Source organism: Triturus cristatus, chromosome 2_2, assembly GCF_964204655.1.
Source record: "Triturus cristatus chromosome 2_2, aTriCri1.1, whole genome shotgun sequence".
Lineage (NCBI taxonomy): Eukaryota > Metazoa > Chordata > Amphibia > Caudata > Salamandridae > Triturus > Triturus cristatus.
The window spans coordinates 1,056,514,247-1,056,539,516 of NC_140582.1; the positions used below are offsets into that span (position 1 = coordinate 1,056,514,247).

At 47.3% G+C, this 25,270-nt stretch overlaps 1 protein-coding gene across 2 annotated transcripts in view; it reads left to right on the top strand.

Moving 5' to 3' along the window:
• NELFA (negative elongation factor complex member A) overlaps positions 1-25,270 on the top strand; it is a 305,468-nt gene that overhangs the window by 131,727 nt on the left and 148,471 nt on the right. For both annotated transcript variants that reach the window (XM_085642556.1, XM_085642557.1), the window contains one exon: positions 6,400-6,489. In XM_085642556.1, coding sequence (XP_085498682.1) covers positions 6,400-6,489 — 90 coding nt within the window. The remainder of the gene's footprint in view (positions 1-6,399; positions 6,490-25,270) is intronic.

The window sequence follows — 25,270 nt, forward strand, 5'->3', positions numbered from 1 at the left end:
CTGCAGTTAGAAGGGCAAAAGGAGGAAAAGAGGAAAAAAGAACTGTTGGGGGTAAAAGTACGACCCGACCTGCGAGGCAGTCCTAAAAATGCAGATAAAGGTAATGTTACCTTTGTTTAACGTTTGTACACGCTATTGAGGCTATAGAAAGGGAGCAGTTAGCATGATAAAATCCTAAATCAGTAAAAAATCTTTGTGGTGATGCTGTGCAGGCCATTAACAGACGGTACAGTTTGTGGGTCTGCCTGTATTATTGCTCCGAAGCAGTCTATAGTCCATTAGATAGGGCAGCCACATATCCTCGCCATTCCTCAGCTGTATTGAGTCCTTGAGCAATCGAATTAGTGCATTCTATCCATTGGCATTCCAATCTCTGTAGGATCTGTAATCGATCACCTCCTCTTTCCGGAATCGTCACTGCCCTTAATCTCTACATTCCCTGAAACTCTCCAAACAAGAAGGTGCAAGGTCTTGTTCAGAATCAGCGAATGCTCTTTATCTCCATCCCTCAGCAAACCACCTTCTGCCTGTATTAACATTGGAACCTCGCATGCTAACTCCATGGCCATCAAAAACCATGCCTGTGAAACCCAAAAAGGAGGCACCAAAACTATTAGGCATCTCTCCTTCCTCCCCCTTCAACAAAACACTGTTTCATTGCAAAAGGTGGAAAAGCATAACCTCTTATCTGTGACCAATCCTGTTGAAATGCTTCTACTGCCCCTGGATCTGGCATCCAACTGAAGTATCAGTCCATCTGAAAAGACAATCTGCTTGCAAACAAATCCACTTCCAACGGACACAAATACCTATCTGCTTTCCTGAAAACAGAACGCTGCAATCTTTCAAATGTCTTGAATTCCAATCTGCAAAATAATTGATGTTCCCTGGCAGATACTCTGCTCTCAAATCTATCCTGTGATCTAAACAAAAATACGACAACCTTATTGCTATGTCTGACAAATTCTGCAATTTGCTCCCTCCTAGCCTATTTATGTAAGCTGCTGCACACATTGTCCATCTTCATCAACACCGGCCTTGCAGTAAATCTTTGAAACTCCTCAAAGCAAACAAACCAGCTGTCAATTCCAGTTTGTTATTTCTTCTCCAAGCCTGACAATGTTCCAACTTTATTCCTGTGTGCCCATCCGTGTTCCCTAACCAGGGAGACTGGCATCTGTCTCCAGCACAAAATCCGGACTGCACCCACAAATCGCTCGTCTGTTCCATGCCTCTAGATTCTGCAACCACCAAAACCTTTCCTCTCTCGTGTCCTGTTCCAAATTTACCTTGTCTCCATACTATAACCCTTGTCTTAAAGCGTTCACTTTCACTCTTTGTAATGCACGTTAGTGCAATGGGCCTGGAAATATCGCTTGGATTGATGAAGAAAAGAGGCCCACAACTCTTGCCAGATCTCTTAATGTTAGTCTCTTTCCTCAACACATGTAACACCTCCTTTATCATTTCTCTCTATCATTGGTAACAAAAGCGTAGTCTTCATTGTGTCTACCTCGAAACTCAAAAATTCCAACCTCTGAGAAGGTATAATAGATTTCTCAGTCTTTATTAAAAAAAAAACTGATTAAGAATCCTCATAACCTTTAACTGTTCGGTCAAGTCCTGTACATTAGCAAAATGTTGTCTAGATAACAATCCAACGGAATCCTGTCTCAAATGAGCTACTACTGCTCTCATCTTTGTAAAACACCATGGGGCAGATGTTTAACTAAAAGGGAGACGCATGAACTGGTATAGCTGGCCTCTCCAGCTAAATTGTAAACTTCTGTCTTATCTCCTCCATCAGTGTAGTACAATAAGCATTCTTCAGATCCATTTTTGCTAACCAGTCTTTCTCTAAAAGCATTTCTCTCGAGATGGATCGCCTCCGTCTTGAAATGCCTGTAGACTAAAAACCCATTTAGTGACCCCAAATGTATCACCTGTCTCCAACCTTTTTTTCTCTACTACAAAAATTGTGCTTACAAACCCTGTGAACTGATCTTCTACATGTTTGTTGCTCCTTTCCGCAACATCCCCATCAATCACCAATGTGCTTGTGTGAAATGCAAATCTTTTGGTTCTTCTCTTTGTATTGGTAACTCCACAAAATCTATCCTGAACCCTTGAACAGTTTATAACACCCATGGATCACCTGTTATTCTTCTCCACTCTTCTCCAAACCTTCCTATACGTCCACCTAATTTTATTTGGGAACGACCAAAAGAAGTCTTCATAGTTCCCTCATTTTCCTGATGAAAACTGCCTTCTTCCTCAAACTCCTGGATCTCCAGAAAAAAACCTGTTGATCCTTTGAATCCACTTCCCGAACTTCTGTATGCAAAATTATATTGGGACTTTCGCAGCCCTCAACCAGCAAAAGGTCCTAGTCGGCTGGCCATGCTAAAAACACTTCCAAACACTTTTCTCATGTTAGTTTGTGATTTATCCAGCACTGTGAATGTTGCTAAATACTTCCCTAAACGCTTCACTAGGCCTTCTCCAAAAAGTAATCCTTTTGCTTCATCACTGGCTGCTTGTATTGCCATTCCCCTAAATTTGGATTCATTTTCATCAGAATAGTCTTTCTGCGTTTAGCTAAAATCCCCACATTAGCGTTGCCCAATAATAAAATAGCTCTCTGGCTCCAGCCTCTTAAGAAGATCCACAACTACTTGTTCCTCGTTCAAATATGCTTTCACTTCCATATCCAATAGTTTTGCTAATGGACCTACAACATACAAAGACTATCTTGTCACTGTTTCAAAGATCGCTCCAAACCTTTACGTGGATCTCTACCCATCTTAAACAAAAAAGTAATCATATCCGGGTCTAAATTTGGGGTATTGCACACCTTGTTCTCTATCGCTGGTCTTGAACATTCCACCCTAAGAACACTTCTCAATTATTTTTCCAACGGCTTCCATATCCATTCTTTTATAAATCTTCCAACATGCTCCTGAGGCCACCAATAGGCACTCCTAGGATGACGAATGTAAATATGGGCTAAACCTGTTTTCTCCTAGCAACAACCGATATCATTCCTTAAATCCTCATTTAAATCATCTTTATTTAAATCCAATATGTACTCATTGTACATCTTGTCCGAACCATGTGCAATGCCGCAATCCAAATTGATGAATTCTGATCACATGAATCTTGAGTGTACCTTTGCTCTGTGTGCCACAATGGACACCACTCTTAGTCATAGTTTAATCCATCCTCCTTCCTTTTGTTGTTATACTCTAAATGTTTACTCTTTTTCTGTCTTTTTCCAACAGTAAAAGCTTCCCCATTTCCTTCGTCTGATAAAGACCATTATTCTTAACCAGATCTCTAATCTTTTCTTTACCATAACAATATCAACTACCTCGTTCACAGAGGCCCTTACCTTTTTCTGTATTAACTGCCTAATACTGTCTTCACACATCCTACCTTCTGTTATTTCCTGACCCATACTGCAATCCTCAGAAGCCATGCCCTTAACTTTAAATTCCCTTTTCAACCAAGAATTAAAAATCAAACTTTCATCCGATCTGAATTTTTCCAATAACTCTGAACTCCTGCCGATTTTGTTTAAAAAGGGATCTTAATCTTGCCCAGGACAAGTCTACTTCCTTCCTCACTGCTACACCGATCAGCTGAAGCCCCGATCACTATCAACGGTAAAAATGCGTCATACATGCTACCGTGACCTCCATGATGTTTATTTTAATGCTGCCCAACCTAAAATGGCAGAGTAATCACGCGATAGTAGCGGGATTTCACACGTTTCGTATGCGACTAGAACATGCCGCTTCAGTTTCTTTAAATTGATACCCCGCGCAGACTCGTTATCAAGGTAGGCTCGTGCAGCTGCAAACGCAGCTCCCACCTCTAAAAACCATATTCTTTTTATCCATGCGCTCCCTTTTTAAAAACTGCATTTACAAGAAACTGACATGCGTGCAAACTCTCACTGTACATTACCGGAAAATAAACCAAAAATTAATCATTAACCTGCATATTGAACTGTGATTAAACCACCTCAAACTGTGTTCTACAGATTTTTCCCAAATTTCCAAAATAAACATCTATTAAATAAAACTAAACGCCTAAGCATCATGCTCTCGTACTACTTCCATAGCTTGTGAAACCACCTCTACTCATCCACAAATTAAATTACCACTCATTCCAAATATTATGTATTAAATATTGTACGTATCTGAACATGAGCAGTATTTAAGTGGAAGGACATCCCATTGCAGGGTCATTTATGGGTTGTTAAAATTGCAGTTCTGGATTATTTATTTTCGGGGAAATTTCCATAAAGGTGCTGCAGGAGTAGCAATTAAAAGGTTTTGTGGCCTCCGGTCTTGTAATGAAATTCGAAATTCTGAGGTTCTGTTTGAGATGAAGTGCTACGTCTACAGTCCTACTTGTCGTGTGAGGCTACCATGTCTGTGCTGAATGAGCCAAGAAAGGATGCAGTAAAGTTTGATATCTGCAGGCCAAAGGCAGTGGAGACCTGGATTATGAGGTTTGGCTTGCAGACTAGAGGGATATTGGACTTAATTAACAAGGGTGGAGTTCATCAGCAGCAGCCAAACTGAATACATCAACCTAATAGACATTTGGAACTTAAGTATATTTATTCCTCTAATCTTTTTAAAGAAAATAACTACCTCTGTTTGAATGTAGACTGCATCTCCGCCCAAAAAGGTTCAAGTCTTTCTATGCTAGGTTGCTGTTTGCTAACTACTGTGCTCCAAGAGAGAAGATAATCTAAGTTGATGTTTGCTACACGCGCAATGTAAATTCACATGTAGAGCGCCCTTTCCTGTACCTGTTGATACCAGACTGTTTTGTCTACTGTCTTAAAGTTTGTATGAACTGTACTATGAGGACACTTCACCCAGGAGGTTATAAAATGAACTGTCTTTTTTCTGGCTATACATTTGTCACTATAGTACACCCAGTGTTTCTTTCATTTGATTTCATATATTGCTCTTTGTAAAAGAGAATCTAAATGCAACCTTCCTCGAGAGAGTTTGTGGTGCTTAAAACAAGAGCCTTGCATTGTAGGGCAAACGTCCATGTAATTATTCGATAGTTGACCCATTTATTTATGAAGCTGGCCGTTGATAATAGTCTCATTAAGTTAAATGATATGCCTTGGGAATTATACTATTTAAGACTCTACTGGCTCTTGTAACTTCTGGAGGTGGGGGGTGGGGGGAATGTTGTGTTTTACAATATTGTTAGACGTTCATGTTGCTGAACGTAGTCGTAAGATTAACAATGTGATTTTCTTCCTCCTTTTACGTGGCCCTTTTTTCTCCTCCTACAAAATTCAAAGTCATCCCATCCACCCAGATACAAACCACTATCAGCTGCCCAGATGAGAACTCAATGTTTTTCTTGACTCCTGAGTCCTCCAATCTTGTACCTGATTCAAAGCAAAAATTAGGGGATCCCACTTTATCATGTGATCTGTTTATCCTGCTCAGAAAAATTAAAGCTAGTCCATTCAAACATAGTGGGTGTTTGACCATGTTACAATCAAGACATTTCTCACTATAATGCTGAATCCAATTTGTGAAGACACACTAATCCAGTCTTTTTTTGCTATATATAAATGCTGAATCCATTTTGCCGATTGCCATGGATGTGTAAATTTTCAGGTCACATGTTAGAATAGTTTTACATCTGTGGAAAGTGTGGCCATGGGTAGGTAATTGGAGTCAAGAGGTGAACACCTTAGCATGTTAATATTTTTAACCCTGTTCTATAATTGGGACTGTGTAACCTGGTGCAGGCAAAGGCTCATCACAATTGTTGTAAATTGGTAATGTGGTAGTAACATTGGACATATGGCCTCTTCTGTAACATTGTAAAGAGTTAGAGATCAGATTACTCACTTTGGTTTCATTGTGCATCCAGAACTTATTCTCATGAGTGCCCAGTGCAGTGAGTATATACGTCCTCTGCTTACTGGTAGTTTTTTCAGGTCACTTCCCGTTTGTATGCATGTAGTTGTACTGCGGTTCCATGAAAAAATTAACTTGGTTCAATGCTAACAATTTGTCTTCAAGAATCACAAACGTCCTTAGATTTCTTTAGAAGGATATATCCATGGAAGTTCGGCTTCCTTGATTCATCAACATGTGAGATAAAAACGGACGTTACCGTTTTGTTTATGGATAAATTCAGGTTTTTGAGGAATGAAGTAGAGGGATCAAGGCAGCTGGTGGAGTGATTTTAAAACTGTTGCCAGCTGCTTATAAATTGATTTAATAAATATTCAGAGATGTTCTTTACTCACAATCTATATACCAAACATTTTAATTAAAGATTTTGAAAGAAAAATTATACATTGAAAGGTCATTTTCTTTTTAATCATAAGTGGTTCTTTTTCAGCAACTGAAGCAGCACAGCAGCTAAAGAAGACTGCAGGAGTTCCCTTTCATGCCAAAGGAAGAGGGCTGGTTAAGAAACTGGACACAACAAGTAAGGTTTCCTTTAATTGGTCTACTCATAATAGATGGTATTTATCTTGCAGCGCAAGCAGATTGAGGACTGGATAAGTTATTTTCAATAACTCACAAGTCAATGGCATAGAACATCCTTTTGCAAATTAAGGATAGTACCATTTTTGCTTTTGCACAGGTGAATCCATCACGAAATTCGGGTGTGAGCTTCAACCCTAACCTCTCATGCTCCCACAGAAAAATGTGCGTGAACTGAAGGGGATTGTGCTGCTATTACACTTTTTGCAGAAAATTGCTCCAATGCTTACTTTGGTCTTGAAACTAGTAGGATTACTGTACTTGCCTCTAAGCCCTCCCTAACACATCCCTGCCCAAACTTCAATACGTGCAAACTATGCTGCTCACATTTCATTGGTACTACGATACCATGCTGACATGCCTGCACTCAGATCTCTACATTAGGTTCTTTTGACAGAAAGGGCATCCTTTAAAACATCCTCATTGTTTATAAGGTGCTAAAATACTGAGCTCAGAACCACAACGCTAGCCTTTTTGTTCCATATCAACTGACTCAGTCTCAGGTTAGCTAACAGGTCGCATGTCACTTTATCAATTGAGATTCAAAACATACAGTGGTCCCTTCCTTCATCACCAGGGTTACTCCATCAGGGACACTCTACCCATCCATCCGAGACTTGACTACTTCACATTCAGTAAATCTTTGAAGATGCACATTTTTACTCTGGCATTGGGATAAATGTTTTATCCCCAGAGCATCAAATCACAACTATCCTTTTTTAAATTATTAATTTTAAATGTTAATAGTACATCATAAACAAAAGTATAATAGTTTCCTCTTCATTCAAGACAGTATTACAATATGATATGCATCCTTATGAGCATTACAAATATATTGCATGTATAGATTATTCCTCCTATAATTTGCATTGTGCAATTCCTTGATGGGGTTGCAGGGAATCTTTCTACAGGAGCATCACTTCTAAACCTAGAGTTCTACATGTTTTCATCTAATTGTGGCATTGGTGGAACGATATCGGGCCTAACAATCAAGAAATTCATTGTGTGTTTTTTCAAATCTCCATGTCCTCAATCACCGTCCTGTTTCTCCTAGACACTTTGATATGGACCTCTTTGGCCCTTGCCCACTGAGTCTCTTCCCCCCCCTCATGTCTGTGGCTTCACGGGCCATCCGTCCAATGAGTATGCATATTTTCACTAGCAGCAGCACAGTATGCATACGTTTATATTGCATTTTTTGGTTGTTGGGTCTGTCAGTAATACTCATCAAGCAACACTTTGGAGAGGGCAATAAGTGAACCCCAGTCTCTCTGTACAAGCTCTCTGCTACCCCCTAACTGGAATCTGCCACTTTATAGCTCTGTCTAAGGGGTAGAAAATTAGCTCTGTCTTTTCCTCACCAAGGACACGCAACCAATCTGCCCAGGTGTATTTTACTCCGCTAATTGGGATCAGGTACATGTGGTGAACATAGTTAAAATGTATCCGTTTAAATAGTGCATTACATAACATTTCCTTTACCAGAGCCAATGCTGATGCACAATCCTTATCCACTGGAATTATGCAATTCTGCAGTTGTGGCTATTTTCGCATAGTTATGGGTTTGCTCAATTCGCCACAGAATCCACCTGCTGCATAATCCTCAGATTTTGACAAAAAATTGTAGCTCAAATGGCTCAAAAGTTACTAAAAACGTGGCAGCATGTGTTCACGCACAGTGAAGACCCTTTCCAAAGAGGAACTGGACATCTTACGATAGCTTATTCCTGTATTTGGTTGTTAAACTAGTTCTAATGAGGTCAAATTTTTGCCCAGACAGTATTACCATGTGTTAAAAAAAATATATAAAGTAATAGTACTATCCAAAGATCTTACTGCATTATGCCATATAATTAGCCTTTTCTTACTTCATATTTTAGTCCCCTCCACATAATTCCAGTGGCCTGGTCTTTATCCCTTTCCTGCTCATGCCAGCCCCTCAGATGACGCTTACCCATGTCATCAGCACCCGATATTTAGGGTCACAATAAGATGCTCAGCTCCCAACAGCAATATGGCCTCAAACGGATTCGAGAAAGGGGAAGTAGTAAGAAAATCCGTCCAGATTCCCTGGCTGGTGTGGCCAGAACAGCAAACTGAAAAAACTGTCCAGGACACACGTCAAACATATTTTGTGCTTCTTGAAATGTAGTAAAGACTCCCCTGTGTCTAAATCGCCCAACATTCGACAACCGCCCTCTTTCCAGCGTAAGTTTATGCCCTGAAATGGTTGGAGTACAGACATGTCTTGCTCTCTGGTAAATGGCAGACATCTCAGGATTCCTGTGACTGTCTTCCCAGATTCAAGTCTACTGGCTGAAAACATAGCGATAGTTCCCTGAGCAGCTACAACACTGAATCCTCTCTTGTATCCTAATCCTACTAGTCTGATATAATAGCAAATATTTTGGACGTCCTCCAAAGCAGATGCTTTTTAACTTTACATGGTGTCCCAGATGGGGGGGGCCAGTCTCATTCCACACCCACTTTCATGTCCCTCCAGGGGCCCCACACTTTGTCCAATTGAAGTAGTCATCCACGCTCCTGATAAACCAGCTTCTCCTCCCTCGTGAACCAGTTCCGGTTTGCCTTTCAGTCCGCAACCTTCGGGATTGTTGCCGCCCCCAGTATCTGATTTTCTCTGTGCCATCTTCAACGCCACGTTGCTGAATATCCATGCATACCTATCCAGGGTGAGTTCTCTCCAAATCACCAGGCAAGGCGTCAATTCATGCTTAGTCAATAAGCTGGGATATCTTGCTGCCTCTTTTCTCAATAGGCCCTTAGCGCAGGGTAGCTCCTCAGATTATGGATCGAAGTCCCCCTCTACCTACACCTCTTCAAGCATAGTTCATCGCCAGTCCGGCCCATCGCGAAGAAGCTCGTCCTCATGAAGTATGCTCTATGAAATATTTGTAACTATATTAACCAGAATCCTGCCCATATGGCCACTTCTCTGGGGTAGCAACATGCCTGTCCCCCAAGCATCGTCTTTAAGATGCCTAGGTCTTGTTCCCATTTACTTCTAAATGTGTCAAGGGGGCAGCTAGCCTATTGCCTAGAAGAGTGGTGTACATATGGGAAATTGTGTGCTTGTGTAACCGGTATCCTAATAGCATAAATTTCAATGGCCTTTCCTCTGCCCCTTCACTCAGTAAGGTTTCATATCCCTGGTGTATATTTTGCACTAGTAGGTAGCAATGGATCTGACCCAGTGTTAGTTTGGATTGTTCCCTAAGCTTCCAAAGGGGATTGTATATCCTTCCTGTCAGACATCCCCCAACTTTTAGATGCCTGGAGATCCTGCAACATCCCTGAAACCCACATAGGCTTCTTTAGCATAACTTTTCCCTTTCACCCCAGCAGGGTATTCGCCTTTCGCCAAATCCTAACCACAACTGCTGTCTGGGTCTACAGATAACTTGTCCTGCCTGTCATGTATAGGTCACGCAGGTAGCCCCCTGTCGTACGGATTTCTGGGCAGGGATACAGTACTGTTTTGGGCACTCCTCCACCCCACAGTAGTAGCCTTGTTGTGACGTGCACGTCTCAAAAGAAATGGTCTGGTATTTCATGCGGGATGGTCCGGAGGAATTTGGATAGGTATATCATTTTGTACAGTGTGGCCCTGCCAATCATGGGCAGAGGTTGCTTCCATCAGTATTCTACATATCTCCTATACCTGTCCAGTTTCTCCCCCAGGTTTTTTCGAAATATTTCATGGTCAGTTTCCCAGTCAGTCAAAGGGTAGTCCACTGATTTACTCCAATTAATACGAATCCTTGCGAATTCACCGAACACCTAGAGGAGTCGCAGACCTCTTGGTACCGATACTTCTGGGTCAGCTAGGTAGAGGAGAATGTTGTCTGCGTGAAGCAAGACAGTGTCCTCCCAGTCTGGGTCCCACTTCAGGCCTCAGATTAGAGCATCTCCTCATAACCGTGCCGCCAGTGGTTCGATGACTACTTCATACACGGGGGATGCCTCGTGCCCCACCCTAGCCTAAATTCTGTGTTCAGTTGACCCTTGTGGGAAGCTGGCCCTTTATATGATATACCACTATCGTGGCTATATCATGCAAAGGGTCCAGAGATTCGCCATAAGTATACAGGGCTCATTGTAAACCCTGCTCTTATTTATCATAGTGTGGTTGAGCAGCCTAGGCCTAACACAGAGGAGTAGAAGACATTTGTTATGCACACAGTAATTAATAAATGACATACGACTCAGATAGCCACATCAATTTTAGAAAAATAAGCTTTTAAATAAGTGTGTTTCAAGAAATGCTTTTCACTTTGAAGGTAAGTATACCACTTACAGACATCGTCTTTACGATGAAGAATCGGCACCAGACGAGGTTCAGGTAAGTAGCAAATCTGCATCTCCAGCAGCACAGGTGGAGCCTGGAGCAGGGTCCAAACTCAGGATCTGGTGCCAGTGTCATCCAAAGGAGAAAGGGGGGTACTCAGAGTTGCTGCTCACAGGTGAGTAAAGCTTTTTGGTCTCCTACTCTGAGGGTTAGAATAAGCACGGGGGCACAAGGCAGCACTAATCTTACACCCTCAGAGGCACAGTGGTGGCTGGGTGCAGAGTGCCTACACAGCATCTGCTGCCCAATGCAAGTCATGGGGGAGTTCTGTTTTGCAAAAAGGCTGCAGGCTTGGGCAAGGAAACCAAGTAAAGAAAACCTACCTACTGTATGTAGAGATGCTAGGGGACGTAAGGACACCATTGGTAGCGCTCCCCCAGGCCCAGGGGCTTCCGCTGCAAGGGTGTCCTTAGGCATTGGAAAAATCTTACCAGGCAGGTCACGGTTCGGAGCAAGTCTTCGAGTTGAGGCTGCAGCTGTCAAGGTCCAGTCTGGCATGGGTCAGCCCACAGTGGACTCTTGCTCATAAGCGCTGGGGAGCCTTCACAGGACCGGTGGGCCACTTGGACTCTGGCTGTGTGCGTCTGGTTCAGAAGTGGGTCCAGCAGTTTTGAGGTTCCTCAGAGCAGAGGTTTTTGTTCTTTAAAGTTGGTTTCTTCTGGACAGGTCCGCTGTCCTTGGGAGATCTTGATCTTTGTCAAAAGCAGGCGGTCATCCAAGTCTTTGGAAGTCATTGGGCTGCACGACTGGTTGTCTTATGGCGCAAGAGCGTCTTGGCTGCAGGCGGGCCGGGTGGGCTGTGGCCAAGTCAGATGTCTGCAGTCTTCTCTGCTGGTGCAACACTAGTGTCTGGCTCTTCTGAGGTCATCAGGGATCGAATTTCAGGGTCTGAGTGAGCCACCTTAATACTAGATTTCGGGGTGTTACAGGGGAGTAAGAGGTAGTGACCAATGTGTTCCTTAGCTGTGGTGTCTATACCCACTGTCATGCCACCCTCCTGTGGGAGGGGGGCATAACCCTAGCCCTGATTGGATAAGTCCCAACATCTTCCAGACGGTGGGCACTGAAAAATGTGCTTAACTTCGCTTCCTCACATGAGACACAAATATGTACATCTGTATTTCTCTTCTTGTACCACCTTTTATGTTGACTGGGAAAAAAAATATTTTAAAAAAAACTTTGCTTACAGCACCTGAGGGGTGGAGTTGGAGTAGGGGGGGGGGCACACTTCCTACTCTCGTTTTCTTGCTTGTTTCTCTGCCAATAGTGGGGTTTGAACCATGGGCGGCAATCTGATGCTAGCAGCAGAGGCTGGGGTTGCATTACAAAGGCGGCAAGCCTTTGAAGCGTCCCCCTTGAGCACTGTGCTCATCCTGGGGGTGGTTGTGTGACACCTCTGCCCAAGATGGACTTTGTTTCTGGCCTAAGAGCAAGAGCTCTTGACCCAGGAGTCCAGAAACAAGTCTGATGGTGTCAGAGACCACACCAGGGGTGGTTGGTTTTCAGGGGGCACCTCTGAGGTGCCCTCTGAGTACACGTTTTAATAAATCTAACACGGTCATCAGTCTGGGCTTATTAAGTAGAGTTGCTTGATACCAAACGCACCTGGGTTCAGTGAAGCCATCATGGTGGTGGGAAACTAGAGCTGTCTAGTTTACAGCCCATGTATTCTCTGTGGCTTTCCTGGCACTTACAATATTAAGGAAAAGACTTGAATATTGTAGTGGCATGTCTGTTCATGCCCCTACAATATAGGGGCATGAGCAGATCTAGGGCTAACAAGCCTTATTGCTTGTAAGGCCTGCTAGATGGGCGGCTTACCTGTTTCTTAGGTACCCTGTCCAGTCTCCATGCACTAGGTACCAAGGTTACTATTTACTAGGGACTTACAGGGGGTCTGAAGTTGTCAATCATGGTGCCGTTTTTGGGAAGGAGCACCGGCACCGGGGACCTGGTTCGCAGGGACCATTTGCACTTACAATCACAACCACATCATTTTCCAAGCAAATAGTGTGGGGGGGGGGGGGGGGGGGGGGGAGTGTTTGGTGGGACGCTGCCATGACAAGAGGCACTTTCTCACGACCCTGATACAAGCCTAGAGTTGCCTGTATAATAGTTTGACCCACTGCAGAAATGTCAGGCCGAAGCCTATCTTCTGTAGGATTACAAATAGTCAGAACTTTCTCAGCGACCAGGGCCAGCAGTATCACTGGCTATCGTAGTCAATCTCTCCAGGGCAGACAGCCAATTAAGTGTCTTAAATTATGTCTGTTGGCTCTGTGGGCATGAATCCTCGCTGATCTGGAGTGACCACTGTGTCCACTACTCTGATCAGTCTGTTTGCCAACACTTTTGCCAAAATTTTCACCTTCTTATTGAGTTAAATTGGCCTATACAAGGCACACTCCGTGGGTAGCAGTGTGCCACACTTTTGCTTCACCGTACATGGCCTATGGGGGGGCACTATGCATGATTTAATGCACATAAACAAACTCCACCAGGAAGCTGTTGGGACCCACGGACTTCTTTCCCTTTAAATTGGGCTAGGACTTCTGATATCTTCCTCTCCAGAGACGGTCTTGCATCGTCCCCAGGTTGCAGCACTGGTATGTTTCTGATGAAGCCGCCCATATTGCCCTGAATGTCCCCAAGCCGTGTTTGGTATGCCTGTTCTAAGTACTCCACGAACGTCTGTGCGATGTCTGGTGTATCCGCCATTACCTTACCCATTCTGGATACTCTATAGATCCACCTGTGTCCCTTTTCTCTCCTGGCCAGCCATGCCAACATCTTCACTGCCTGACTCAGTCTGCTCTGCATATGCCTGTGCTGGTACCTAGCCTTGTGCTGTCCGGTATCTATATTAACCTCTAAAGGTGCTTCAGGGTGGGATTCGCCACATATTTCGCCTCACCAGGCGGTCCTCCAGGTCCGTGCTGTCCTGTCCCTCTCTTTCCTTTTTTCCCCCCCACAATGTGTGCTATCAAATTACCCTAACAGCACAGTTTTGTAGGCTTTCCACATTGTAACATGGGTGGGCACTACTCCTGCGTTGTCTTAATGTCAGTGGCCTGTTGCACCTACTGTCTTTGAATCCCAGGGAGCTCTCAGACTGGAACACGTCTCCATCCCACCCTTGTTCATCCCTGGCCCAAGTATAGGGTTGGTGGGGGGGGTGAGCAGCAAGACGCCCACTAGTTCGACACCTGGTCCATGTCGCCACCACCACCTACAGGGCTCCTGCGCTCCTCCCTTAGTCAGAGCCTTCATCTCCTCCTGCACTGGGAGCTGCGGCTGCTGCCATCATGGAATGCTGTGGTCAAACCTTTTTCTTTTGCAGATGTCTCCCTAAGTGGGAAGCATATGGCCAAACGTGGGACCCGTGCTCACTACACTACAGGATTCAAGCTAGCCTGGCTGATGAAGGGTGATGCCCAATATGGCTGGGTCCAAACTGGGGTGGTGTGGTGTGCAAAAGAATGATGGATATAAACCCAGATCCTTGTGACTGGGGGTGAATGTTTGCATTGTCCAGCATTCCGTCCATCAATTGTTTCTTTTGCAGTGGTCAAACCAGCACCTGGGGCGATCTCCCCGTCTCTGCATCCCTCTCAGCCTGTCTGGGGAACTAGGAATTATGCTTCCGTGTCGCCAATCGCCTGACTTCATTCTCCTAGGCCACACCCTTGACAAAACGTTTAACTGCTAACACATTTAAGACCACCACACCTCTTGCCGGCCAGTTCCAGCGCAGTTGGTACTCCTCAGACGGTTCACGCTGGACCTTTCTCATTGGAACAGACCCGGGCTGATTGGCAAGTGGTTGGGTCTAATTTGAGGTTGCTTTGTGGGCAAAACATAATGTGTTTGTATGCTACCCTAAGCGATTACCAGTGTTTAGACTATTTAAACTTTAGTTTTGCTGATAAACAGAAAACCTAAGGCTCCTGAAAATTCATCACTCAGTTAAAATAAATAGCATTTCACCCACAAGATGACATCACTGGCAAAACAAAGTGCTCACTGCTTCTTCCAAGATGAGGACCTGCCTTCAGATGCACTGATGGAGAACTATGTACTACATGATTTTTTTTTTTGTCATCCAGGGACTGTCCGAATAGTGTGATTTATAAAGCACATAGCTATCCCTTAGAGTGTCACAGTGCTAGATGACAATTGAAGAATAGTTGGCCAGTCCTGTGCCCCCCTATTAGCTCAATATGAATATCTCTATACTGCCACCAATCCACCCATATCTTATGTTTTTGGGGACACCCGCATGCCACATAAGTAGAGCGTTCAAAGATCATGCACCGATCTAAGCCTTGCTTTTACCTCCCCAGGAACTATTGCTGTCCATGGGGGCGCTAGGTGGCGCACACCCAATATTGCTGCACGCCCGTAAGGCTCTGGACACTTGGCATATTAATTTGTCTTTTTATCCTGGGTTTATCGACCACAGCACGATTCCACTGTACAGGAATCGCTTCCTGATGTGTACCGCTGCCTGCCGTTCCGAGCTCCGTCTCTGAAGGCTTCTGACGCAGGTACCAGCTGGAGACAGCCACCGCTGCCTCTCCCAGCCGCCGACTGTCCCCAGCGCTGCCAGCAACTTCGCCTACCATACCGGACTCCATGGTGGTGAACTCACGCTCTTTGGCACTTAGTATTTCTCACGGTGAGGCGACCGGGGCCCAAGTTCTCTCCCCAGCGCGGCGCCTTATTTCGCTGCATTGCCTTGGCGCTCATAACGGACACTGCCTGACTCCTCGGCTCTTCAGTGGGGCGTTGCGGCCTGTGGCGCCCTGTGTTCCCCACGCTCTGCGCCTTTGCTGAACTGTCTTCACTGGCGCCGCCCCGGGCGGGTGTAGAAAGTGAGTGACCCTTGCGCTCATCCTCCCGGGCAGCCACAATGCAGCTGCTAACGCCTGCTGAGCCGCCTGTCGCCATTATCTGCGATCGGCATTTGGCGCTCTCCTCCTGATCTAAGTACCGACTGCGCACTTTGCTGTGCTTATTAGGAGCTTGACGGGGCCATTCACAGCGGATCTACAGAGCCATCACCTTCCAGCAGTGCTCCTTGTGCAGACCCTGTAGGCGCCCCTACCTGCGCCCTGGTATTTTGCCGCGCCACATCCCTGAACTGGACTTTATAACGGAGTCTGCATGTGAGTGAGTCGCACTCTCCTTTCTCCCTTTATTTGCTCTCCAGCGGAGTATTGCTTGGCTGACCCACTGAGGTGGCTGCCCTTTCGCTGTTCTGGACACACTGCATCCTGACCCCTCTCCGGTGGCCTCGCTTCTTCTGCCCAACGGCCGCCATTGCAACTGGCCCTCCGCACTGGCTGCTTTGCTCCGCGCGGCTGCCCTGTTGCTTCCACCTGTTGGAGCTCGTGTGGCCCCTTCTCATGTTCTGCCGTGGTGGAGCGTAGTTGCCTTCCCCTCGTGCCAGGTCATTTTCTCCAGAACACCTGCAGCATGGGGAAGCCAGAGGGCCGCCAAACCAAGCTTCCTTACGATGCAAAGAGAACTGTCACCCGCTCTAGCGCTGAGGACGCAGACCATCGGCCAACGCATCTTCCTCTGTCCCTCCACCAGCTCCGGAGGATGAGGTCAAATCCCTCCTGCTGGAAATGCGAAGAAGCCTGACTGACCTCTCCACTAAAACGGATTCCATGAACACTTGCATGGACTTCATAGTCCTGAAGGTAGAGCAACATGACAACGGCTTAAGGAGGCTGAAAGGCGCATCTCAGACTCTGAGACACCACCTCGCAGATGACCCCACAAATGTCCCAGATGGATAAGCTCCTCAAGGTAAAAACGAGGATTTGGAAGCTAGAAGCCGGCGAAACAACATCCGCGTTACCGGAATTCCTGAGAGCACGAATACCGGACTTTCTTGAATGTCTTACGCTCCACCTTCGGGACAGACGCTTTCTCCTCTCAGTTCATTGTGGAGCGGGCGCATCGCTCCGTCTGCCCCCGCCTGGCCCCCAGAGCTACCCCATGGCCGATAGTTGCGCGCCTCCTATATTACTGGGACGCTGCGCTGAAACTAGCCAGGGACAATCAAAATTTAGTTTGAGGGCGTTAATTTTTCAATCTACCCCGATGGCGGTGCAGGAGGCCTGCCGTAAGTTTCTCCTGGCCAAGCAAAAGCCCTGCAAGCTCCAGATAGAGTATGCCCTACTATACCCGGCTCGTTTGAGAATCCCCTACCGGGACAAACACCACTTCTTCACAAATGAGCAGCAGGTGGGACGATTTTCTTCGCACTGTCAAAAAGAACACCCCGGTGAGAGAGTCCCCGGATCGTCTCTCCCAATCTCCATCATTGAGTGCTGACTGACCTTCACTCTTCTTGGCCATAGACGCTCTTTCCATTATGGAGTACTTGACTCAGTTGTAGTTTGCCTTCATTCCTCTGGTGCTCCTCTGGCCCGCTGTGGTCCCAGCTCTTCTGCTGGGAGCTTAGAGTGCAATGTGCAACTGTCTGTACCCGCACTACAACCTTTTCATTTCAGACTGGCTCGTTCCACGCCCTACTCTCAAGCTGCAGATAAGTGCTATTGATGTATGCATACTGACTGTATAACTCACTGTTGCATGTTATTGCCTTGATACTGCTTGTGTTGACGCAAACTGTTTCCTGGCTGATAATGCCTTCTTCAAATGTGTTACTCTATTGTTGCTAGAGGTTGTTTGACCCAAGTGCCATATTTGCCAAGTACCCCCCCCCCCCCCCCCCCCACCACCCTTAACCACACTGGGGGAGGTTCTCATAGCCCACTGGCGTACCCCCGCATGGGAGATCCCCCTTAGATCACTCATTTGAATAATGACTCTGTCCTTATTGCACTGTTGCAATGTTTTTGTTGTTTTGGATGAAGGTTGTACTGACGGTACATTTGGGGTGCCGCTGTGGGTGGGTGAAGGAGGGGGGATTATGCTCATTATGTTTGTATTGTTCTTTCACCTACTTGTCAGGCGCAGACTTTGTACTACGACACACGTTATTATACCTTCTACAGATCGCTCCTTAACTTTCATAACACAGTTCCTCATGCCATAACACGCTGAGACCCTACACCTTAACCTAATCTCCTGGAATGTTAGAGGCCTCCGAGATCCTTGGAAATGCAGGCAAATTCTTTCCTACCTGTACAGACATCATGTACACATAGCGGTACTGCAGGAAACCCACCTTGACCCTTCCCGCTCCCCCACGTTTGCTTGTAAATGGGCCATGACATGTGTTTTTTCCTCTTACTCCACATACTCCCGGGTGTGGCAATCCTGGTTAAGCGCAACTCGCCCTTTATCCTGGGTGGCACACAGCATGATCACATGGGGCACAGCTGTGTACTCTGGGGCACACGCGGAACTTAATCAGTCACGATAGTGTGTAGCTACGGCCCAAACAAGGACGACACAGATTTTTTTACCACACTATGGGGCCGTATTTTACAAGTCGGATCTACTCACATTATCTGGGGGGGTGATTTTAACTCTGCTTTTAACCCATCTATGGACAGATCTAATCCTCCCCCCATTCACTATACCAAAACCCAGTCCGCCAAGCAGGGCATACTTTCAGCCCAAGAGCTAACTGATGTCTGGCACCACCTCTATCCTGGGGATAGGGAGGATACCCATTATACTGCTCTCCACGCCTCCTGGGCCCGACTGGATTACTGGGTGGTCTCCCGGGTGCTGTTTCCTGGGTTGAGTGCCACCCATGTAGCCAGGACTTATTCAGATCACTCGCCAGTACTCCTCACGATAGCCCCACCCGATCTGCAGTCTACTCCCCGACTGTGGCGGCTTGCTCCAGAGGCCTTGCTTGACATGGTTTTAGAGAAGAGATTGGGGAGGAAACCACTTCCTTCTTTCAGACCAATATTGTCTCCTCGGTGGGGGTGGTGTGGGAAGCCTTTAAGGTTGCAATACGTGGGATTTGCATGGCCAAAAGCTTTGGGTTTTTGCGTGACTTGCGCCGTACCCTTCATAAACTAGAGAACAAACTCAAACAGTTGGAGACTGACCTCGGAGGACCTAACTCGGGCCAGTCCCTCTCAACCGTTGGAGATAAACTCAAGAAATATAAAGAAATGGCCGACTCCGAGGCACGCTTTCGCTGGAAATATTACATTGCACGTAAATATGGCGAGGGCCCGGGCAAGCAGCTAGCACAATTGATACGGTGCCCTCGATTCGCCAATTACGTTCTCGAGATTACAGATTCTACACACCTTTACTGACTTCTATACCACCTTTTACAGCTCCTGCAGAGCTGAGCCCACTGATTTTACCCCCTTCTTGCAGGATATTACTCCTGGCTGGGTGATGCACAGTGGGAGTTCCTCGCTGCACCATTTGAAAATGATGAAATACTCAAGGCAATAATGCAAATGCAGTCTGGCAAGGCCCCGGGATCTGACGGCCTTCCTGTAGATTTTTATAAAGCTTATATCAATCAGCTGCTTCCCGTTCTTAAACTAGTCTTTAACGAAGCGCAGGAGCTCGGTTGTTTGCCCCCCTCCATGAGATTGGCGTTGATATCGTCCCTTCTTAAGCCTGGCAAGGCTGCGGATTGCTGCGACTCATATAGACCTCTATCCTTAATACTGACACCAAAATCCTCGCTAATCGCCTCAGCCTATTAACAAGTTGGTGCTCCCCGACCAGGCTGGTTTTGTCCCTGGCCGGGCGACCTCACATAATATTTGCACTCTTTTTCCACTCTCCATACGTTCGATCCGAAGATTCCCCTAGCTACTGTCTTCCACGTCACAAAAGCGTTGGATTCGGTGGAATGGGACTACCTCTTTGTAACTTTACAAAACCTGGGCTTTCCACGGGGGTTTATATCTTGGGTTCGCCTCCTCTACACCGAGCCTGTAGCGAAAGTCCTTATTAATGGCCACTCCTCACTTCCTATTCCGATATCTTGTGGCACCTGGCAGGGGTGTCTGCTGTTGCCATTTCTATTTGCACTGGTGATTGAACCCCTTGCTGCTAGAGTCCGACAATGCCATCATAAGGCCCTCCGCTCCGACCTATCCTGATTTCTCTGTATGCGGATGATATCGCGCCATATGTCAAGGAGCCCCAGACAAAACTTAATCCGTTTCACAAGTTTCGTGGGGCTATCTGGGATCCATATAAAGTGGTCCAAATCTCAACTCTTCTCTTCTCCCCCCCCCCATACCTCCTCAGTTACGGAGTTCGCTCCGGATTTTCCAATTGAGTGGTGCCCCGACGAGGTTAAATACCTTGGCATCTGGATCTCTGCGAATCGCGACAAATTGATGCGTCTTAATTACGGCCGTGCCCTAGATGGGATAAAGGACAAGGTCACGCGCTGGATCGCCCTCCCGTTATCCATTGCAGGCCGCATAGCCTTAATAAAAATTGTTATCCTTCCTAAACGTCTTTATCTATTTACGAACATAACCTATAACCCAGGCAGAGCCTTGTTTTCAATGCTTCGTACTGAACTTATAGGCCTCATCTAGGGTGGTAAACAACCCAGAGTGCAGTGGGACATCCTCACTCGACCCTACGCGCAAGGGGGGGATTAGACATCCCCAATTCCGAACTCTTATACCTGTGCGCAAGCACACTTCTGGTTCCATCCCCCCATATACATGCCCCAAGTGGCCGCCGAACACTGGCTATCGGATCCCATTCCTTTAGACGGCGCCATATTCACTGCCAGCACTGCGCGCGCGGAGGCTTCGTCTCCAATTAAAAGTACTGTTCAAGCATGGCAGCATATTGAGCACACCTGGGCCCCTATGCTGTACTCGCCTTTGCTTCCCTTGACGTATCACCCGAAAATGTCAGGTTCGAGGCATATGAGCTGCAGATTGTACACTTAGCATAGGTCGCCATCTGGTGTTGGGCCCGGATGTTTGCAGTTTGTTTTTCTTCTTGGACAGTCTTTGGAAGTCACGAGTTTGGTGACTCCTCCTTCGGTCCGTACTGCGCATGGGCTTCGGCTCCATCCTCAGCTTGTTTTTTCCGCCATCGGGCTCGGATGTGATACTTCGTGCTCCGGCTTCGAACTTCTACGGTTCCAGCCTCGACGGAAAATCCTCGATTCTTCGAGTTCCTTCATCATCTTCATCTCTCGAAGCGGCACTTTCTCCATCCCGTACATCGACACCGGCCTTCGGGCCCTCCGCGACTCCGGTCCCGGCCGATTGAAAGGACTCCGTTCAAAAAGTGCCCAAAATGTGGGTCTAAATTTCCCCACACCGACCTCCATCAGGTGTGTAACCTTTGCCTCTCTCCGGAACACGAGGCTAGAGACTGCCCCGCCTGCAAGTCTTTTCGATCGAAGAAGACCATCCGAGATCGAAGAGCTCGACGCACCATGGCGCACTCATCCTCTGCAGCTCCACCGGACATCTTCGGAGACGACGCCGAAGCTTCGGGGCAAACACACACCGAGCAGGAGGAAGACGTCGTCAGCGCTTCCGAGGCCGACTACTCCGACGTGGAGGACGTTACACCAGCGCAGCGGGCCGTGAGTACTATGCCCCCTCCCACCCCGCGCCGAAAACCAAAGAGACTCAGGTTACTCCCTCGCCTGCCGGCCTGGGCAAAACCAGAACCAAAACTTCGATCACCCCACCTTCGGGCCCGGTGTCGAAGCACCCAAAGTCGCATGGCAGCTCGGGATCGAGCCAGCCGACACCCGGTGCCGAAAAACCGCATCCGGCACCGAAGACTGCAAAATCCAGCTCGACTCCGAAACCACCGGTGCCGAAGCCTGGACACTCTGTGCCGACCAAACACAAACACAAATCTGTCGGCACCGACGCTCCGGCGCCGAAACATCATTCGACGCCGAAACACCCGGAGACCACAAAAAAGCATGGCGCACACAGACCATCGAAACCCCCGGTTCCGAAATCACTGGTGCCGACAGACGACTCGACACCGTTGGCTCTGTTTACACCAGACCCTTTACAAAAGACTTTGTCCAAAGATCCAAAGACTGGGCTTTTGACTTTAACTACCAAGAAAAGACGCCTTGATGCTCCGGCTCCTCCTCCTCCACCCAAAAGGAAGGACTCTGCTACTTCTCCCCTCAGAGTGCCCTCCCCACCACCGCCTCCCCTACCCCCTCCACCTCCTCCACCGCCTCCACCTCACAGGTCTCCGCCACCTTTACCTCACTACGATCCGGCCCCATCCCCAGATCCGGATGATGGGGATCCGGACAATTACCCGGCGGACGCCCCAATGGATCCCACTCCACCAGGGACCCCAGATCCATGGGAGGATTACAATAACCCTGATATACCCAATGTACCTCAGGACGACCTATACCCATCAAGGCCGTCTCCTCCAGAGGACTCCTTAGGGTTTCATCATTTAGTGCAGAGAGCAGCACACTACCATGGGGTGGACATGCACAGTGAACCAGTAGAAGAAGACTTCCTACTGGATACATTTGATATACAAGACAAATCTACTTCCATTTTACCCATGCTTAAGGGTGTCACCAAGCACGCTACAGAGGTGTTCAAAGACCCTGTCAGAGCCAGAGTACTGAACCCTAGAATAGAGAAGAAGTACAAGGCGGCACCCACAGACCCTGCTTACATCAAGGGCCCTGCTCCCCTAGATTCCCTAGTTGTCTCCACAGCTAGAAAGCGGGCTAACTCCCAATCCTCAGGAGATGCCCCACCGCCAGACAAAGAATCTAAACTTCTGGACGCGTCTGGTAAACGCACCGCCTCCCAAGCTGCAAACATGTGGCGCATTGCAAACACACAAGCACTGCTTGCGCGATATGATAGAGCACACTATGACGAACTAGAGGCTCTTATGCAGCACCTTCCAGAAAAATACAAGCACAAGGCTCATGACCTCATACAGGAGGGTAAACTAATTACAAACACCTCCATTAAGTGTGCCCTCGATGCAGCCGACACTGCTTCTAGGGCCATAAATACCAGTGTCCTGCTTCGTCGCCACGCCTGGCTCAGGATCTCAGGGTTCAAGCCTGAAGTCCAGGCATCCATACTCAATCACCCCTTTGACCAGGAAACACTCTTTGGGCCAAAGGTAGACGAAGCGCTCGAAAAGATGAAGAAAGACACAGACACAGCAAAGTCTATGGGGGCACTCCAAACACAAGCCTCCAAACGTTCCTTTCGACGCTCGTCCTTTCGTGGCACAGGCAGAGGCTCCTCCACCGATAACGCCTCTACCTCCTACAAGTCCCCTCCTCAAAATACCTTTTCAAAGGGCAATCAGAGAGGTGGTTACAGGGGTAACAACAATAAGGGCAGGGGCAAAACCAACAACACCCGTTCTGCCACCCCCCCCGCACAATGACTCCCCTCCGCTCCCCCCAGACCATTCCACTCCGGTCGGGGGCAGACTACAAAACTTTATCCACGTATGGGAGTCCATAACATCGGACAAATGGGTGACCCAAATCATTCGGTCAGGGTACTGTCTAGAGCTAACATCTACCCCACCCAATATCCCACCAAGGCACCGTCCAATGTCTCAAGAACATTCCACACTGCTCAAAAAAGAGGTACTCTCACTCCTGCAAAAACACGCTATAGAGCAGGTCCCCGTCAACCAACGAAATCTAGGGGTCTACTCTCTATATTTCTTAATACCAAAGAAAGACGAGACCCTCAGACCCATTCTGGACCTCCGGCCCCTAAATGCCTACATACATTCAGACCATTTTCACATGGTCACTCTACAACAAGTCCTCCCACTCCTCTGCCAGGGAGACTTTCTCACAACCTTGGATCTGAAAGACGCATACTTTCACATTCCAATACACCCCTCTCACAGGAAATACCTCAGGTTCGTGGTGGACGGGCAACATTACCAATTCACGGTTCTCCCCTTCGGGGTCACCACTGCACCACGAGTGTTTACCAAATGCCTAGCAGTAGTAGCAGCACACCTCAGACGTCAACACATTCACGTCTTCCCTTACTTAGACGACTGGCTGATAAAAGCCACGTCCTACCACCAATGTGTGCAACATACAAACAGCACCATCCAACTGCTCCACCAGCTAGGCTTCACGGTGAACTACCAAAAGTCCCACCTCATACCATCTCACACAAAGCAATATCTCGGGGCCACTATAGACACCTCCAAAGGTATTGCCTATCCAAACTCAGCCAGAATCACAAGCATTCAAGTCTTACGCAAAACATTCCTTCCCCAACACTCTCTTCCAGCAAGAGTGTTCATGAAGCTCATAGGAATGATGGCGTCTTGCATATTTATAGTGCCCCATGCAAGACTCCACATGCGTCCACTTCAAGAGTGCCTAGCACAACAGTGGAACCAGGCCCAGGGTCAGCTGACGGATCTGGTGTTGGTGGACGGCCGCACACATCACTCTCTGCAGTGGTGGAACACCACAAACCTTTCCAAAGGACGGCCGTTCCTGGACCCGGTTCCTCAGGTGATTCTAACAGCGGACGCATCGCTCTCCGGCTGGGGAGCGCACCTCCTACACCTCACAATGCAAGGTCTATGGACGCCACAGCAAAAATCGCTCCACATCAACCATCTGGAGCTCTTGGCGATCTTTCTAGCCCTAAAATCTTTCCAAAAACAAATTTCGGGCAAAGCAGTCCTCATTCGCACAGACAACATGACTGCGATGTATTATATACAAAAACAGGGGGGGGGACACACTCTCCCCAGCTCTCCCGCTTAGCCCAGAGCATATGGAGATGGGCAATTCCCCAAAACATCTTTCTCCTGGCACAGCACGTTCCAGGAGTACAAAACACCATAGCAGATCTGCTCAGCAGACAAACGCAACAACTACACGAATGGGAACTGCATCCACAAGTTCTTCACCCATTCTTCAAACAGTGGGGGCATCCTCAAATAGACCTCTTCGCCACCCACGAAAACAAAAAATGCCCAAGCTTCGCCGCCAGATACCCACACCCATTGTCCAAGGGCAATGCGATATGGATGAACTGGTCAGGCAGATTTGCATACGCCTTTCCACCTCTCCCACTAATTCCATTAGTGGTCAGGAAGCTACAACAGCACTCCCTCACACTCATTCTGGTAGCTCCAACGTGGGCCAGGCAGCCGTGGTACACCACGCTACTACAACTATCAGTGGTACCACATCAAAAACTGCACCTTTCCCCATGCCTCCTAACCCAGAACCATGGAGAAATCAGGCACCCGGACCCAGCTCAGCTCAACCTGGCGATCTGGCTCCTGAAATCTTAGAATTCGGATACCTTAACCTTCCCCCTGATTGCATGAACATCATCATGGAAGCCAGACGTCCTACCACTAGAGCATGCTATGCCGCAAAGTG